The 17,289-nt window shown below is 40.2% G+C and overlaps 1 protein-coding gene across 2 annotated transcripts in view; it reads right to left on the bottom strand.

The window, feature by feature from the left end:
* The window catches only part of CNKSR2 (connector enhancer of kinase suppressor of Ras 2), a 144,177-nt gene that overhangs the window by 85,718 nt on the left and 41,170 nt on the right, over positions 1–17,289 (bottom strand). For both annotated transcript variants that reach the window (XM_035115478.2, XM_035115480.2), the window contains exons 5-6: positions 7,940–7,981; positions 4,284–4,403 (exon numbers count right to left, since the gene is read on the bottom strand). In XM_035115478.2, coding sequence (XP_034971369.1) covers positions 4,284–4,403; positions 7,940–7,981 — 162 coding nt within the window. The remainder of the gene's footprint in view (positions 1–4,283; positions 4,404–7,939; positions 7,982–17,289) is intronic.

The following is a 17,289-nucleotide window of genomic DNA, read 5'->3' as shown; positions in this document are numbered from 1 at the left end:
CCCTGCGCCCCCTAGCTTCTGTACTGCTTCTTATGGCAGGAGCAACCCATGAGCGGACCTCTAGCAGAAGCTTCATGAGGCGGCAAGGTATCACCAAATAAATAAGCTATGGCAACTGTTCTATATAATACAATTGTCAAACACTTGTTACACATACTACACAGTGGTGTTCAGGGTTTATATTTGAACATAAATAGCAAAGTGGGAAGTATTTATCTCTTACATACTTAAAACAGGAACATCTTCAGAGTGTGAATAAGGGGTTTTAATGTGCATCTTTCAGTAATATAAATCCCCAAGATTCTGAAGCACCTATCATGTTCTGATAGGAGATAATCCAGTTAATCTCTCTGTAAAAAAAAAACTTTGAGTAACATTACAAAGAGAATATGTAACCTGCATGATTTAGTTTAAGGAACATTTTGATTGGATTCTTAAGATACTGTATGGTTCAAAAACTGAGATTGACTAAACTCAGATGTTGTTTACAACTCTGAGAACAACTCTTTCTTGTCTAAACAACATTGTTATACCAACACTAATCTTAATCTTATCACATATTAGAAACAGTCAAAAATTTGTAAATTAACTTAGCAATGTCTGGATGTTATAATCAGTACTGCTTTGCAAAAGGTCTCTATGCTTATTATACATATATTTAAACTTTAACATAATTGTCACAGTTTGTATATTTTGCATGTCATTTGCTTCTGACTCACTATTTACATTTCCTCCACTGTATCCGTATGCATAATTCAACTGAGGATAACACTGCATGCATTTGATAAAAGGAACTTTGGGGCCCTGTAGAATGACCCTTTTTGCAGGTATATTCTGCAACATGCCATTGATGCAATACTAATGTATCAGTGGTGGATTTATACTGGGCAGGTCATATACATTCTGCTTTATTAACTGCTTTGCAATGCTTTCCAATGTTACCATATTATTACCACTGGGCAAGGGGCATTCTTGTGCTACAGCACAAGCAATAAACCAAAAAAATTGTGGGGGGGGGGAAGGATTTCAGCAGGAAGCTATGGGCATATAGTGATTAGAAATGAAGCAGTACATTTGCCCTAAAATATTTTCAGGCACAACCAGTATTGAATCACAAATCATCATGATTGTACAGTAAGAATGATGTCTGGTTCATAAAACCTATGCCATAATAAATTTGTTACACAGCATTCTAGAGAGGTTAATCCTATTACTGTATGTTTCTCCATGCCCACTGATACAATTGATTATATGATATTAGTGGTGTTACCTGTAAAACCTGCCACTGTATTTCTATTGGTTCTTAGCTGTGAAGTTCAAGAATGGTGATGATTGGTTACTTGGTATTTCCCTGCCTTCCCTGAAAAATGCCCACAAGTCCATCCTGTCCTCTTTCTCTTTCTGTCTCTTTCTGTTCAAGTTTGTGTCTTGCTGTTTGAACTTGGGAATTTAATTGTTCAGGAATGCCAAATTAGGTTTTATCAGCACAATGATAAAAATGCACTTCTGACTTTTCTTTTCTATCAAGATTCCAGCCCTACACAGTTGACACCAAAAACTAAATATAGAGTTGCTGATAAATGCTGAATCCAGGCAAAAGTGAAATAATGGTCCTTGGCAGGTTAAACAAGTGTTAGTTAAACAAGTCCAATTCATATTTTGAGAATCTAGATCACAGAAATACACAACAGTGATTATAATTAAACCAGTGGTGTAAAATCTCTACCCTCCTCCTACAAACCAACCCATCTGGATAAAAATCTGCAAATTGATCATATGAATGAATCTTGATGCTTCTTAACCACTACAGCTATTTTCTTGCCTGTGTCTTAAAATTCTGCAAGCTATACTTTACCTCAGGCTTTGCACATGGTATACAACTTCCTCATACATTAATCACTGATCATACATTAATCACTGATCACAGTATATCCCTAGTACCATGCAATTGTGCAAGGCTATCCAAAGACATATATTCTTTGATATCACAAATGGTACACTAAATTAATAATGTCTAACATCCCAACAATGTCAGTAGCAATTAAGTCTTAGAGCCCTCAAATATAAAAGGAATAAAAGCTGAAATACATTCATTAAAAAATAAGCAGCCAGCTCATTTCCTGCCCACTCTTCCACCCTCTCTATCTTGTTTTTATCGCCTATAGTTCAACCATTTGGTTCCTAAAAAGCACTCACAATAAAAAGTTGGCAAAAAAACCACCATTTACTTCACTTTGTTCCTTATTTCCATCCTTCTTGAGCTCATATTGCCTATACCTTAGCTGAAGAGGTTTTACTTGTCTTTGTTGTCTGTGCCTTCTTTTAACATGTATTATTGTAATTCATTTATCTTTTGTTGTTATTATTTCCAGTTGGCAACAGTAAGAAGTGGGGATCAGTGGTGAGAAATCTCAGGCCCAGAGGATGAATGGGATCCCCCCCCGACTTCTTTATTCTGCCCTCAGACCTCACCCCAGACTACAACCCTCACCATTTGTGCCTCACATTTTCCCCAGCTGTTCTGCTTACATTTTCCTACATACAAATATCTGGAAGACCCTTCAAAACTGCTGAATACCCATGATAATCATAGCAAGGTTTGAATACATCCATTCACACTTCTATAGCAATCATTATTGCAGAAATTTAAGTAGTTTACACAAATTTAGCTCACGAAACATTTTTCAATGATAGGTGTCGAAAATAGTTTACATAAGCAGTGAACCATTACAACTCAGTACTTTACAGAATGCCCAAATATCATGTTTTGCCAGGAAATTGATACCACTTGGGTCTGCCCTAAAGAGCTTACTGTCTACAGGGGAAAGGCAAAAGTTAAAAATCTGAAGATACATTCAATGTTTCTGCCATCCATTTTTTGTTCTTGAAGTACTCTTAAGAGGCATAACTTTACTGTATAAACAAATAATGAATAAACAGCTCCATGCATGGAGAACCTTGCCATCTAAACCGACAAAGCAGCAGAAAACCAACCACAGAGGCTTGAAACATAGAAAATTTACAGTAAAAAAAAATAGTTTTGGTCACATCTTAAAGGGCACTTCTGGAAGAAGAAAACAATAAAAGGAGAGCTGAATTAGGAAAGGTTTATGAATCCCAGTGAAACCATGAAGAACCAACATTAGTTACGACATGTGAGATGGAAAAAACAGCAGACAATGGTACTGAAAATGGTCTTTACCTGAACTGGTGGCACTGAGACAAATATGAGATTACAAATGAACGGCAGTATAGTAGTACAGTAGGAATGGACGGTTTGGGCAGGGCTGAGTGCACCAAGTACAGTATGAACAAATTTTGAAAATATTTAAATAGTATCCAGTCTTAAAAAGCTTCAGGCGACATATATAAAGTATCCATTAAAATAAAGACTTTGAGCTTTATCACATGCTGCAGTACTGCTGGTACATCAGACTTCGTGAAAACAGAACTACTTCAGCCCCACCACAAATTCAAAAAGAGCTCCAGAGGGTTGGGGGAGCCTCCAGAACACTTGTGGGGCACAGGGCAGGAGAGGAAATTGAAAATTTGTTGCACAAGTAGAATTTCACTTGCTCAGCCTTGGCTACAACCCTTAGTGCTTATTAACTGTTGCATAAACATTCATATCAAATATGAGGAACCCAGGAAAGCGTAACTCATTGTAAATATACTGAAGTTCATATAAGTAACAACATTATCAATAAATCATGCTATAACAGGGGGGGAAACATTTTCCTAAATTAACCAGGATTTTTTCCTTCATTATGAAACCAAGATGGAAGTATTTTCTTTAAGAACTTTCAGCTGCTACATATAAATTTATTTTATGGGATGCAAGAAATCCACATCCCAGGCCTGAACCCATTAACCTAGAAGCAACTTCATTAAATATCTGATTGCATTCAGAGCCTCTTGCTGCAATCCTACACCTACTTACCTGGGAGTAAGCACCATTGAACTCAACTTTTGAGTAGACATGTATAGGATTGCACTGTGAGCTCCTCATTAATGTGACTCAGGACGTAAAGGAGGGACACAGGTTTGCAAGCTTACCAACCTCTAAAGATACAGTACTTAAGGGGTAGCTTTCAACTGGTACTATTTTTGTTCAATATTTCCTTAAGAATTTTATACAGTAATTATTAATATGCAATTTCCACTGGCTGACTGAAAATCACATCTACAGATAGAAGGACTAGATATGCCAAATACAGATCTTATTCGTAGAATGTATTTCTTTCATCCTGGATGACAGTTTTGATTAACTGCGTACATCTTACCAGCCCTTCACTTGGTTTGATGTTTGCCAGCTGGATCACTTCCAGGTGAGCAGATTGAGACACAAGAGGATCAGATGAGAGTGAGATTATGTGGTCACAGACGCTAGACAGTGTCTTACACTAGAAATAAAAAAGAGTATTTTCCGTTAACAATCAAGAATATGAAAACTCATAACAGTGGACAGTAATCATGTTTGGCCTTTAAAATACATTATAATGTATTCAGATTAAATTCCTATTTTATCTAAGTGGCAATGAATTTCATTCTTTGGGGAACAAGCATACTCCCTATCCCTTATTCTAGAAAGATCATGATTAGAGGACAATCCAAAAAACCTGGAATTCTTCTACCTGAGCAGGACTGGGAAAAGGATTCAAATAGCATCAACATTTCTACACTTATCCCTACTTCCATGGTAGTGCCATGTAAAAAATGGTTTAAGGGCTGTTCAGACAGTCTGGACCTGACTTAGATTTTGTTCTTGGTTTTTTTTCTTGAATAATTGGCTTAAGAATACAACAAGGTACATATTTTCAGACCACCAATGGCTGTGTGCAATCTACAAATATTTACATTCACTTTTTAACACCTCCTTTTCTTCTACTGCTCTATCAGCACCCTCATGATGGAGAGTATTGAGGTTTTGGATTTAAATACAAATTTGAAGTTTTCCACTGACATGCAGAATATGCTGGTTACCGGTAATTCTATAATATACTATAGCTCAAATGTTCCATTTTATTTATTACTCCATGGGTGTGTAGTACACAGCCACCTACCATTAAAGAAGATATAGGAAATCCACATTAAAATATCAACCCAGTTCAGAGTAGCCTTGGGCACAGCCTTGCCTCCCTTGTAGGATTGCTGTGAGGTTAAAACAACTAGCTAAATCCAAAATTGCACAAAGAGAAGGCTGCTTACAAAATTTGATTTTTCTTTCTCCCGACCTTGAAACAGCCTCCTCAATGGACACTTTTGATAGCATGGGCTGTAGCATAGGGGCTTCAGGGGAAAAGTTATCTACCAGCAATCAAGCAGAGGTACTATATGTTAGAAAAAGTTAAGCACAAGGAATTGGGACTCTTCTTCTTCTTTGGCGATCACTCATAGCCGAGTAAGATTGTCTTCCATAAACACAATTTCAACAATGAGTCCGTAAGTGACTGTGGAGGCCAATTCTGGATCTACACGTCCTTCCACAGTGGGGACATTGGTTTCCAGGCAGGAGTTGATCACGGTGTGGATTTGCCAAGCGTGCTTTCCTCTTAGCACGTTTCTCTCTTGCGCCCTGAGATCGAGTGTCTTCAAAGCCCACCTGGAGCGCTCGCAGGCCAGTGTTTCCCAGCTGTCAGTGTTTATACTACATTTTTTAATATTTGCATTGAGACAGTCTTTAAACCTCTTTTGTTGGCCACCAGCATTACGCTTTCCATTTTTAAGTTCGGAATAGAGTAGTTGCATTGGAAGGCGATCATCAGGGATCTAGAGCTATACTCACATTATTTACAGCCACTAGTTCAGCGTTTCTCAACCGCTGTTCCGCGGCACAATAGTGTGCCGCGAGACACTGGCTGGTGTGCCGCGACGTGCGGCGGGGAGAAGGGCGATTTGAAGCCGGACGGGTCACGACGCTGCTTCTGTTCCCGCCGCCGGCCGACTCGGGTCGGGTCCTGCCTGCGCCTCCCGCCCAGCCGCCGCTCGGCCTAGTCGCGGCCGCCTCCGCTCTTCTCCCTCTTTCCCGCCTCCCGCGCTGCTGCCCTTTATGCCACCTGGGTGCGAGCGGCGCGTCCCCCCCCCCGATGCCTGAGGCTCCGGGTAAGGAAGCGACAAAGCAGAGCTCTCTGCCCCTTCCCGCTGCCTCGCGTCTTTCTCTCCTCCTAAGCGGGAGGCGGCCTCGGCGGCCTGTTTATTAGAATGCAAGGCCCGGGATGGAGAAGGGGGGTTCCCTTTGCATTTGCTGGTGGGGGTGGGGGTTTCGCCGCAGCCGTACGACCCAGCGGCTGCGAAGAGCCTCCTTCCGGCCCCCGACGAGGTTTGCAGAACAAACTTGCGAGCGAGCGGTTGCGCTGTCTTCCAGGACGAGGTCTTTCTTGCGTGGATGGGCTTGTTTTTGTTTTGCTCGCTTGGGAGCATGCACTGCAGTTCCCCCGCGGTAAACTGATAACGTGTGTGTGTGTGTGTTTGTGTGTAAATAGTAACATTGCATTTGGGGGTGGGGGTGGAGAAGCAGCTCCCTGGAGGAAGTGGCAAGGCTGCCCTTTGTTCGCGTTGAAGCTGTGTGTAATAATGTGGCCGATCCTGTCAGCGTTTAGTGAGCAGGAGTGAGGTTTTTGATGAGACAGAGATGGTTTGGGCCATTAAGGAGTTTTGATACCTGGCTGCTTAAAAAAAAAGTTCGAAGTTGAGGCCTTGTATGTAGCACATCTTTCAGTTGTGGCAAACTGCTGTGCAGGGAAATCTTTTAAATACCATTGTTTAAGAAAAATTATTTTTAATGGAAGGTTAATAAAGAACAAAGGTTACTGACAAGGCTGGATACTGAAAATTGTGTAAGTAATGCACACCAATAGATTTCTAATACAGTATGATGTAAAATGTCAAGCAGGTAATACCTTTCTTTAAAAGAAAACCAGAAATGGGTATTCAGCTCTTAATGGAAGGTTAATAAAGAACAAAGGTTACTGACAAGGCTGGATACTGAAAATTGTGTAAGTAATGCACACCAATAGATTTCTAATACAGTATGATGTAAAATGTCAAGCAGGTAATACCTTTCTTTAAAAGAAAACCAGAAATGGGTATTCAGCTCTTAATGAGATATGCATACAGTCATAATTATATAGTCAATATAGGGCGGCACAGAGTTAATTTTTTAAACTTTTTAAATGGTGGTGTGCCTCGTGATTTTTTTTCATGGAACAAGTGTGCCTTGGCCCAAAAAAGGTTGAGAAACACTGCACTAGTTTACCAGAATCCATATCACAATACAGAATCAGATTAATGCATATTATAAGCATGCATACACACACTATCTTTCAAAATATAAGAGAAGGAGGAAGACACAAAGATTGGAGAGAAACCAGGAGGAACTACAAATCTATGATTCTATGAAGCAGAAGGGAGTAGAATGCACAAACAGGAGGAAAGGGAAGCAAGAAACTATGTGGATTAATGAGGATTAATGTGAATATTTATGAAAAGAGCCAGAAAGAGTGACAAGAATGGTTTCTCTATTGTTTGGAAGTAAGGACACCCTTTAGGGCTCTGAGGGCTCTAATTGTAAGAGAAAGCTGCATACCATATTTGATTATTTGATTACTTTTGCACTTTAAAAGATAATGCTCAAGATAATGCTGAAGTGACCAAAAGACTATTAAAGGAAACTAGAGGGACCTGAAAGAAAATGTTGCACTGTGATTCCCTTTTTCAGGATAAACCATTATAGTTCTCTTCTTCCAAAGGCCCCTCCAACAGTCAGCCAGCTCTGTGGTCACTAAGCATATACAATCCTCACTGAGCTGGTTTTTTTGGTGGGGGTGGCGGCGCTGCAACCCTTGTCAGCCTGCATGTTGCAGTTTTTGTTCCTATAAGAATTGGCACTCAGATAATTGAGTTCATTATCAGCATATATGATTTTAAAAATTCTACTTACCACATGAAGAATTTTGTTCTCTGTTTCATATACTGTGCAATCCTGGGGAAAAACAAAAATAACAGAGTACATCAAATATTACGGAAATATTATTATTTTTGTGTTCCAATGATACGTTTAAATCTAGAAACAAAGGAATGATTTTAATTGTTCATAGACTTTTGCAGACATCCTCTATCCCATCTGTATTCATATAGAAATAATGTCCATGTCAACTTCACAGATATGCATGCATGCATCTTTCCTTCACCATTCTTTTCAATTCTTTCTATCACTGATTTACTTATTCAATCAGAGGCAGGACTGGTGACAGGGGACACAGCAGGAGCACAGGGGATACTCATGTCCAAGCCAGTAGGGCCCCCAGGCTCTTAGCTTTCTTTCTTTTTGAATAAATCAATCAAACATTTATAAAGAAAATTAGAAAGCAGAATGTAGAAGCACCATTCTAAGGCTGCAGATACAGAAAAACTACTGTTGCTAAGCACACTTAACCACTTAGGGTGGAATTCAACACTGGAATATCACAATTTTTTTCTCAGTAGAAAGGAAGCCTACGTTTTCAGGTCGTTTTATCCACACTGGAGAGTAAAACTACTAACCTATCTTTCATCTTTAACATTTTTTAATGGTAGCACCAATAGAGACATGTTGGTGCCATCCATTACTCCAAAGTTCTCGGTGGTGGCGCCTGCCCTGTGGAACGCCCTCCCATCAGATGTCGAAGAGAAAAACAGCTACCAGATTTTTAGAAGACATCTGAAGGCAGCCCTGTTTAGGGAGGCTTTTAATGTTTAATAGATTATTTTATTTCATTTTTCTGTTGTAAGCCGCCCAGAGTGGCTGGGGAAACCCAGCCAGATGGGCCAGGTATAAATAATAAATAAATTATTATTATTATTATTATTATTATTATTATTATTATTATTATTATTATTATTATTTCATTTGTATCCCATGCTGGCAAGCTTGATAAATCTTGCAGGAACTTTAGGTAATATGGCAAGGACTACAGAGAAACTCGTGGTCATTCTGGGTTAATTTGAAGAGACCAGTGGCACTTAAGCAATGATGAAATTGTTTTTATTTATTTTTAATATATGCTTTCTTATATTTGTTACAGACAAAGTAAAACATGGCTATCCTTCTGGAATTTTTCCAGGAGAGGTATTTTAGCAGACCTTTTTTCATGGCAAAAAGAATTCCTTTCATGAGCTGGCATGTCAGAAAGAAATGACGACTTTAGACTACAAATCAAGGATTAAAGCTGTATTATTGGTGTACAGATGTATTTCTTATTAAGGATACTTAATAAGCACACTTTTAATTTCCTGGAAGTGGAGATGAAGTATGGTGTGATTGTTTGGGAGACACGGCTTACAACCAAAGGTTGCAATTCCTCAGAGGTACCTTTTTACCAAAACAATTCTTAAAACAAAACTGCTGTGAGTCACCAACAAACAAAGGCAAACTAGCCAGAGAAATGTTTCTAGGAAATTTAGGCTGCAATGCTGTACCAACTTACTAGGGAAAAAATCCCACTGAATTCAGTGTGCCTTACAACTGAGTAGATGTGATTATGACTGCACTGTGAGTCGTTGTAGTCACACTTGTGCTAATGTAGGGAACAGATGAGCCAATCTGGTCTGGTGGAAGGGAAACTTAACATTTTCTTTGTGCACATGCATTTTAATTCTGAGAAAATAGATCAAAGCACCACCGCTCTTCTAGCACAAGTTTGGGGAAAATACATAGAAGGCAGCCAATAAACACACAAACAAAACCCCTAAGAAAATAAAAAGAATGCCCTTTCTTCTGCAATTATATTTGAGTGCCCAATTCACCATAACCATGTTCCTCAGAATACAACCTGATGGAAATCCAGAACACAAGGGGGGGGGGAAGTTGGGTCGATTATAGCTCAGGCAAAGCCCAAGACTTACAAGGAAGATTTTATAACATGAGCATAAGTGTGCATAATTCAACCATGGAGCAAGTTGCATAAAGTGCTATAAGGAGGATGGGACTTCTTACTTTTAAAATTATGAGCAAAGACCTGTTACCAGCATACACTTTGAAGTAATGAGAATCTGAGGGTCCCCAAAGCACTTTAGGACACAGAAAGGTTCTTCTTTAGCTCACTGACTGTGTTCAAAACCTTCCTGCTATTTCCAGAAGTCTCAAATTCAAAAAGAATAATTTGAAGGAATGTGAACAACATTCACTAATGTCACAGCTGGCTTCAACAGTGAATTTATTATCCTTGCAATGTCGATAGTATATCTAAAAATAAATGTAAAGTATTTGCAGGTGCACCAGGTTTTAGGATTAAGTGCTTCTAGTCATAAATGTGCTTTCAGCAACCTGTCTTCTGTCCTGGCTATTAGTATACACAATGGAAAAAAGCAACTTTCAGTGCTTACTATGAAATATAAGTATGAAAGTTGCTCATTTACATGATTCTAAATATCTAGGCTCATGCAGCCTTCAACACAGCTAGAGCTTCACTACTGTTATGGACTCCCACCTCTTCTAAACTTTTTTATGGTCAGTGTTAAAAACACCAGTTGTTCTAGGTGCATTTTATGACAGGGAATTTCATTAGTGCAAGCAGCTTTTGAGCTCTGGGTGCCGTACTGCACCTAAAATTTCAGATTAAAACTGCAGAGTGGAAGGAAAGGAAGACCTTTTTCTGCCTCCCCACTTCAAGCTACTCTCTAGAGACTGGAGAAGAGACCCTCTTAAGAATATTAGGAGAGTAGGCAGGGGAAGGACTAGACCACATGAAAAATGAACGTAATATTTTAGTTGCAGTTAATTCATTTTCATCTCTGTATTCTTGTTATAAAAAAGTGTGCCTAGACATTCCGTTGTTGTGCCCATAATCTAGGTTTAACGTGCCATTTAGCTCCTAGCTTTCATATTTCAGTTTCTAACACTAGTTAAGGTCCTTTCCCCACAAAAAAACTCTACCTAAACACAGTATAATGCAACAGAACAAAATTAAGACGTAGCTATTTAAATTCAAGTACAGCTCCTTCAGTTTCAGCAGTTTAGAAACTGTGATGCCAGTATCCATGGGAACTACATACTGTAGTTTCAAAGAAACAGTAAGCATTTTGTTTGTGTAAATCACTTGGAATGGATAGTACTGGATGAAGTTTTCTAAAAGCAAAATACAAACTCACATTATCAATATATGAGGAAAAGAAGTGCATTATGTAAAGAAGAAGAAGAAAGGTTTGAACAGTCCAAAACTGAGCTACAATCATGAGAGTTTCAGTATCTAAGGAAACTGTGATTTATACAGCAACAACTCAAGACCATGGGCCAAGACTGACACCACAACACATTATATGAAGTGGAGCCAACAGCATAGAGTACAGGCCAAAGACAGCCCTGCTAACTACTGAACAGGACATATTTTATTAAAAATTTATATTCATTAAATCTTTTTATCTCTGTTGCAAAAAAAAATGCAAGAGACCTACAAATGACAGTAATGCTTGAAAAATACAGCATATCTTAAAAACAATTAGGTGGACCAGAATTCAGGGCCAGGCAGTCACAGAGCATATATCTCCAATGTCCCATTGGACATTCCAATGTTCCATCATTGGACTGACCGCTCCTCACATCAAATGGGGGGGTGCCTTTTGCATGGTCGTGCGCAGCCCCCCGGATCCTATGCGGCTCCCGGCCATATATTTTTTTTTAAATGATTTTTATTGATTTTACAAACAAAACTAAACAACTACACAAACATACAATATAATACTGTCCCTTCGTTCTCCCTCCACCCACTGGTTCACCTCTGCCACCAGTGAAACCAGTGGGCTTTGAGCAACAAAGGGGTCCATTGTAAGTTGGGTTTAGCCTCCCCCCTCCCTCCTCCCCCCTCTTCCCCCGCCCTGCCACTGAGAGGACAGGAGTGGAGGAGTTCTGAGGATTGGATTCCCCCAACTCTTTCATAAGTATATCTTAACACAATACAAACATAATACAGACATAATAGGGGAGAGTTTTAACTCCCCAATTCTTATTACCTTAACCTTATACTTGTGACTTCCTCGATAGTCTTCCTCCTGGTTTTCCTTAAAACAAAATCTAAAATTGATGGCGGGTTTTCTATTTCAGATTAAAATCCTTTTCTTATAATATTAACTCAGCCCTCCTCCTTTTCCATGCTGCCCTCCCACAGACCCCCTCCTGCCACAAGGGAAATCCGTGAGGCACAGCATTTCCAAGGTTCCATTATATCCCCTCCTTACCCCTCCGAGCACCCCCTGCCACTGAGTATCTCAGAGTAAGGAAAGAAGAGTAGACAGCTTTCTGCCTAAATCTAACTTATCTTACAAAAATTTACATTCACTTAGATTCTTTCCTAAGCTGCTCTTATAATTCCCTCCAGAAAGCACAACTTTTTCCATTCATTTTTAAACTCCATCTCCTCTCCCTAAGTCTTTTCCCCCAATTGGATCAGCATTTCCATTAAACAAGCCAAAATTTCGAAAAACCGTCTCTCAAAACCAAAAACAAAGTCTTTTAACTAAAATATTCACCCCACACCCATTCTTTCCCATGTCCATCTCCAGACCCTTGTCCCCCCCTGCCCCTGTCTTTTCCATTCCTCCTTATCATCCCACATTTCACCCCCTCCAGGATCTTCAAATCCATCAATCCTCAAATTCCTTTGCTTCTCATTGTCTTGCTCTGCTTGATTTTCTTCCTTTTGAGGTCCATGCTTTGCTTCATCCCAAACATGTTTTTTAAAGTCCAAGTCCTCTTTAAAATTTTGATCCAATTGTTCTTCCTGACATCCAGATTCAATCTCCACAGTCTCTAAAGTCAAATTTTCCTCTATGTCCTGGGCTTGGACTTCATCCTCGTCTGCTGGTAGATTGGGATGCTGCCGTTCCTTGTAAATATCCTCCCATATTTGCAGATAGTTCAGCACAGCCTCCTGGAAGGCTCGAGAGTACTTTGTTTTCATATTTCTCCTGACCGCAGACAAACAGGAGGTGGAGAACAAAGAAGTACTGGAAAATTCCTCTCTCAGACGGTCGACTCCATTTTGGCTGGTCTTTTCCTTTGTCTTTTAAACTCAATCACAACTCCAATCTTAAATCCAAAATTAAATAATTCTAGCACATTTTCATCCAATTTTTTCCGATTTTAACAGTACAATCAGTCCACCCAGTCTTTTGACAGCTTGACAGCTTTTTGACAGCTGTCAAAGCACTCTCCCCCTTAATGATGCTGTACCTCAAGGGGAGCCGGACTCGGGAGTTGAGAGGGTTCAAAAAGGTCTTCTTTCTCTCGGGTCCACAATCTCAAAAGTCCTTTGTCGTTCAGCTTAAGGTTATTTAAAGCGCCTCCCAGTTTTCCATTAGGAAGAGACCGACTTCCGTTTCTTTAAAGTCTCTCCTATTTTTCCAATTAACGAATTTAAAGTCCGTAATCACAATTCCACTTACTTTTTTGGAAGTTCAAATTTATTTCGGAAGAATCTGCCGCTTGCCGGGTCGGGACTCGGAGCTTCACTTCTCGGAGGTAAGATCAAGCCCAAAATGGCTCCCGTGGTTCCACCCCACCGGCTCTCGATCGCTCTATTGAGCTCTCGGGCAGCGGGGGATCCGCAAAAAAACGGAGCAGCCGCTGGGCGCATGAGTCACCGGGACTCTCTACCCGGTGTTTTTACGGGGAATCCGCTCGCTCTGCGGACCTCCCCCCCCTCCGCGAAGCCAGGGACATCGGCGCGCGAGGTCCCTGCGTCCTTCTCTCCGCCGCGACAGACCGGAAGTCACCTATGCGGCTCCCGGCCATATAGCCTGGCTTCGCCCTCCCCAGGCTGGATATCTGGAGGTCTCCGCCCACCTCGAGCAGTTACTCAATCCCAACTGGGGAGGCGTTGCCAGGGGACCTGGGCCAGGTAAGGGGAGGGACCGCCATACCCACACAATAGAGGGTGGATCTTACCTGGGAATCGTCAGTTTGCTCCAGAGCTTCTCCCACCCTGCCCTCCCTCAGTTAAGCCTTCCTTTGCAGGTTAACCTCTTCTCCACAGGTACGCGGACGCTGCTATGTCATGGTAGCTGTTGAAGGGCCGTAAATGAATTTTTCTGCATTGGCAGGTTTTGCCTTCCCCGTAGCAAAACGTCACAACTTTGGCGGTTTCAGGCATTGGGCAGAATCCTTTAGTCGATCTGCCCTAAATGGGTGTGTGTGTGTGAAGCGGTGACCCAGCCCCCCCCCTTTGCGGCAGTGATCCCAGGGTTCCCCGTTAAAGGGATTGTTTTGAGGGGAGGCATTGGCTATACGCCAATTGGATGCCATTGCTCTCCCCTGTGACAGCGGTGAAACAGGGGGCAGGCTCTCTGCTTGAACACATGTTCTCCAGAGCCAGCCCAATCCCCACACACTGGATAACTCTGATGTTCCCCAGATCCCTGGCCGGGGACTGGGAGGGATAGACGCCCAATGCCTAAGCCAAGGTCTCCCTACACCTGAAACTTTAATAAAGTTGTGGCCGATTTTAATCCCGTAGCACGTTGTCTTGAGTCGTTATTCCACTCGGGAGTCGCCTGGGGTTGGGGGGACTCCACCTGTCCATGCAAAAGCACCTTGCGTGAAATCTTTCAGAGAGGACAGGATTATGTGGAAGGAGACAGCCCTCAAGTTATCCTGCACCTAGAATATTTAAAGCATTAAAGGTAATAACCAGCACCTTAAATCACATCTGAACATGCAGCTATTGTAAAAGTAAGTATTATCTGCACCCAATTGTGAGTGTTCATCAAAACTTTTCCTGGTGCTTTGTAGACCAACTGAAATTTCCAGAGACTCTTCAAAAGCAGCCCCACACAGAGCACACTGCAGTAATATTTGGTGTAAATAAGGCAATGTGCCACTATGTGCACCAGCGTAAACTGGACAAAAGCACCCCTGACCATGGCCTCTACTGAGCATCTAGAAGCGAAGTTGAATGTAGGAGTATTCCTAAACTGAGTGTTCAAGGGGAGTACTACCCTATCCAAAACAGGGTTAATCCCTATTCCTAGTTCATTTCCCAAGAACGCTTTTGTCTTGTTTGAGTTAAGATTCCATTTACTACGTTTAATCTAGCCCATGATCATCTCTCACCACTCACTAAGTAAAGCAACAACTTTCCCGAAAACAAATCAAGAGTTTTTCAGGACATCTTTGCTTCTTTCACTCTGTTCCAATATATTAATAATATTACAAACACTGGTGCTCCTTCCCCCTCATTTACAGTAGATGCACTGCAGTAGCCAAGCAATGCATCCTCCAATGAAAACTAGTTATTAATGATCTTAATATTTGAAACTGCATATTTTTTACATATTTTGTAAGGCCTCAGATATTTTACCGAGCATATTCCTCATTTCTTAATTCTCTTTGCAACAAATATATATTTAGTAAGATGTTTAAAAAAGAATTATATATTTTTTCTTCCAGTGACCTATCTACCATTTCCAATGAATTTTACTGATATTCTTCTAATAAATATTGACCTCTTTCACTGATAATTTAATGAGTTACTCTCCCCCTCCCTGGTTTTACCCTGGCCTCCATATTCTGCAATATTCACCACATGTCAAAGCTTGTGTTTTATGATGAATCCCAAAGATAATCTATGCTACTTTAAAATCAGTGGGAAATGGTACAGCATGAAGATTAAGGACTCACATTTCTACAAATCATTTTTATTAAAGTCTTGTTTAAAAAATGCAAATAGCTGCCAAGTTGAATCTATTTCAACAATGAGCTCAATAGGTTTTGCTGTCTCTGGCTGTTTTAAGAATAGAACCTTGTTCTTATTTTTATCTTTTAAAAGTAATCTTTCTATATATTATGGTTGTACAGTTAAGTTGGAACATACAATGAAAATAAGAAACCCTATTCTTTAACACTGTCTCTACTTTGGGAAGCAGGGTGAGTTGGTACCAATGTTATTGTTGTCTCCTTAGTTGTTATACCTGAAAATCAATACAGTATAGTTTTAATAATAATAAAAAATAATAATAATAAATGAAATAACCAATGCAAGCACGCGTACACATATAAACACACACTTAAATACAATCCTCAGTGCCAAAAATAAATAAGCATACTTAATCATATTATTTTAATTCAATAGAAACAAAAATATGTAAGCCCTAGAAATGTGAACAAACAAGTTCACAATCTTAAACGTTAAGATCTGTCTTGCAACATAAATCTATATATGCATAGAACTAGAAAATGTAAATTCTCCATATTTTTAAGGTTTATAATTAAAATAATCCTTACTGTAAAGGAAAATGGAAAAAATAAGAAAACATTGGCATATCCAACATTTCATGCAGCCACCAGGTAAAAATGCTGTATTGTTTTTCTAAATTTATGACAGCATGCTCAACTTACAACAGTAACAGCCATGCACAACTGTACACACATCTAAAGCACCCATGCTCAGTCCACTAGATCCCTTTTCACCAATACAGGACAAATATAGATTATGTTTGCAAACAGCAAGTTACTACTGTTTCCTCAAAATATCCAGCTAGAGCATAATCTATCATCCACTAAGGCAAAAGTGGCACATGTCTTCAGTTCCACAAAGCTTGAGTCACTGAGAAGGCGCTGGAATAATAAAACTATATTCATGGGGCTAATGATTATTCTCTCTGTTGTAGCAACTGCCATGAGCTGTGCTACATGTTATATGATTTTTTAAATTGTACTTTTAAAGACATACCACAGATCACCAGTTTGGGACCCCTGCTGTAGGGTTTTGGGGAGAGCATGCAAAGATCTGCACCAGGAAGTCAATTTCCATTAAATAATGGCTCAAAGCAAAATCACAGTACATGTATACTCAACTGTTCATATTTTATCATATGGGTGAATCTCCTTCTGAGTCTTGCAAATATATATCTACATCACATCCATTTAGCTATCCAAACCTTCCAAACAATTAAATCTATCCAGCTTCATCTGGTACATCAGGTGAGACCCTACCTGCCTGCATCCTGTCTTGCCACTGTGGTATATGCTCTGGTTATCTTCCACTTGGACTACAGCAATGCGCTCTATGTGGGGCTTTCCTTGAAGGTGACTTGGAAACTACCATAGCTGCCAGGTTTTCCCTTTTCTCGCGAGGAAGCCTATTCAGCATAAGGGAAAATCCCTTAAAATAAGGGATAACTTGGCAGCTATGGAAACTACAACTAATCCAGAATGTGGCTGCACCAGGCTGGTGATTGATATTGGCTGCCAGGACCATATAACATTGATCCTAAAAGATCTGCATTGGATCCCATTGGCTTTGGCCCTGTATACCTGAA

Source organism: Zootoca vivipara, chromosome 4, assembly GCF_963506605.1.
Source record: "Zootoca vivipara chromosome 4, rZooViv1.1, whole genome shotgun sequence".
Taxonomy (NCBI): domain Eukaryota; kingdom Metazoa; phylum Chordata; class Lepidosauria; order Squamata; family Lacertidae; genus Zootoca; species Zootoca vivipara.
This window is presented reverse-complemented; position numbering and strand designations above follow the sequence as displayed.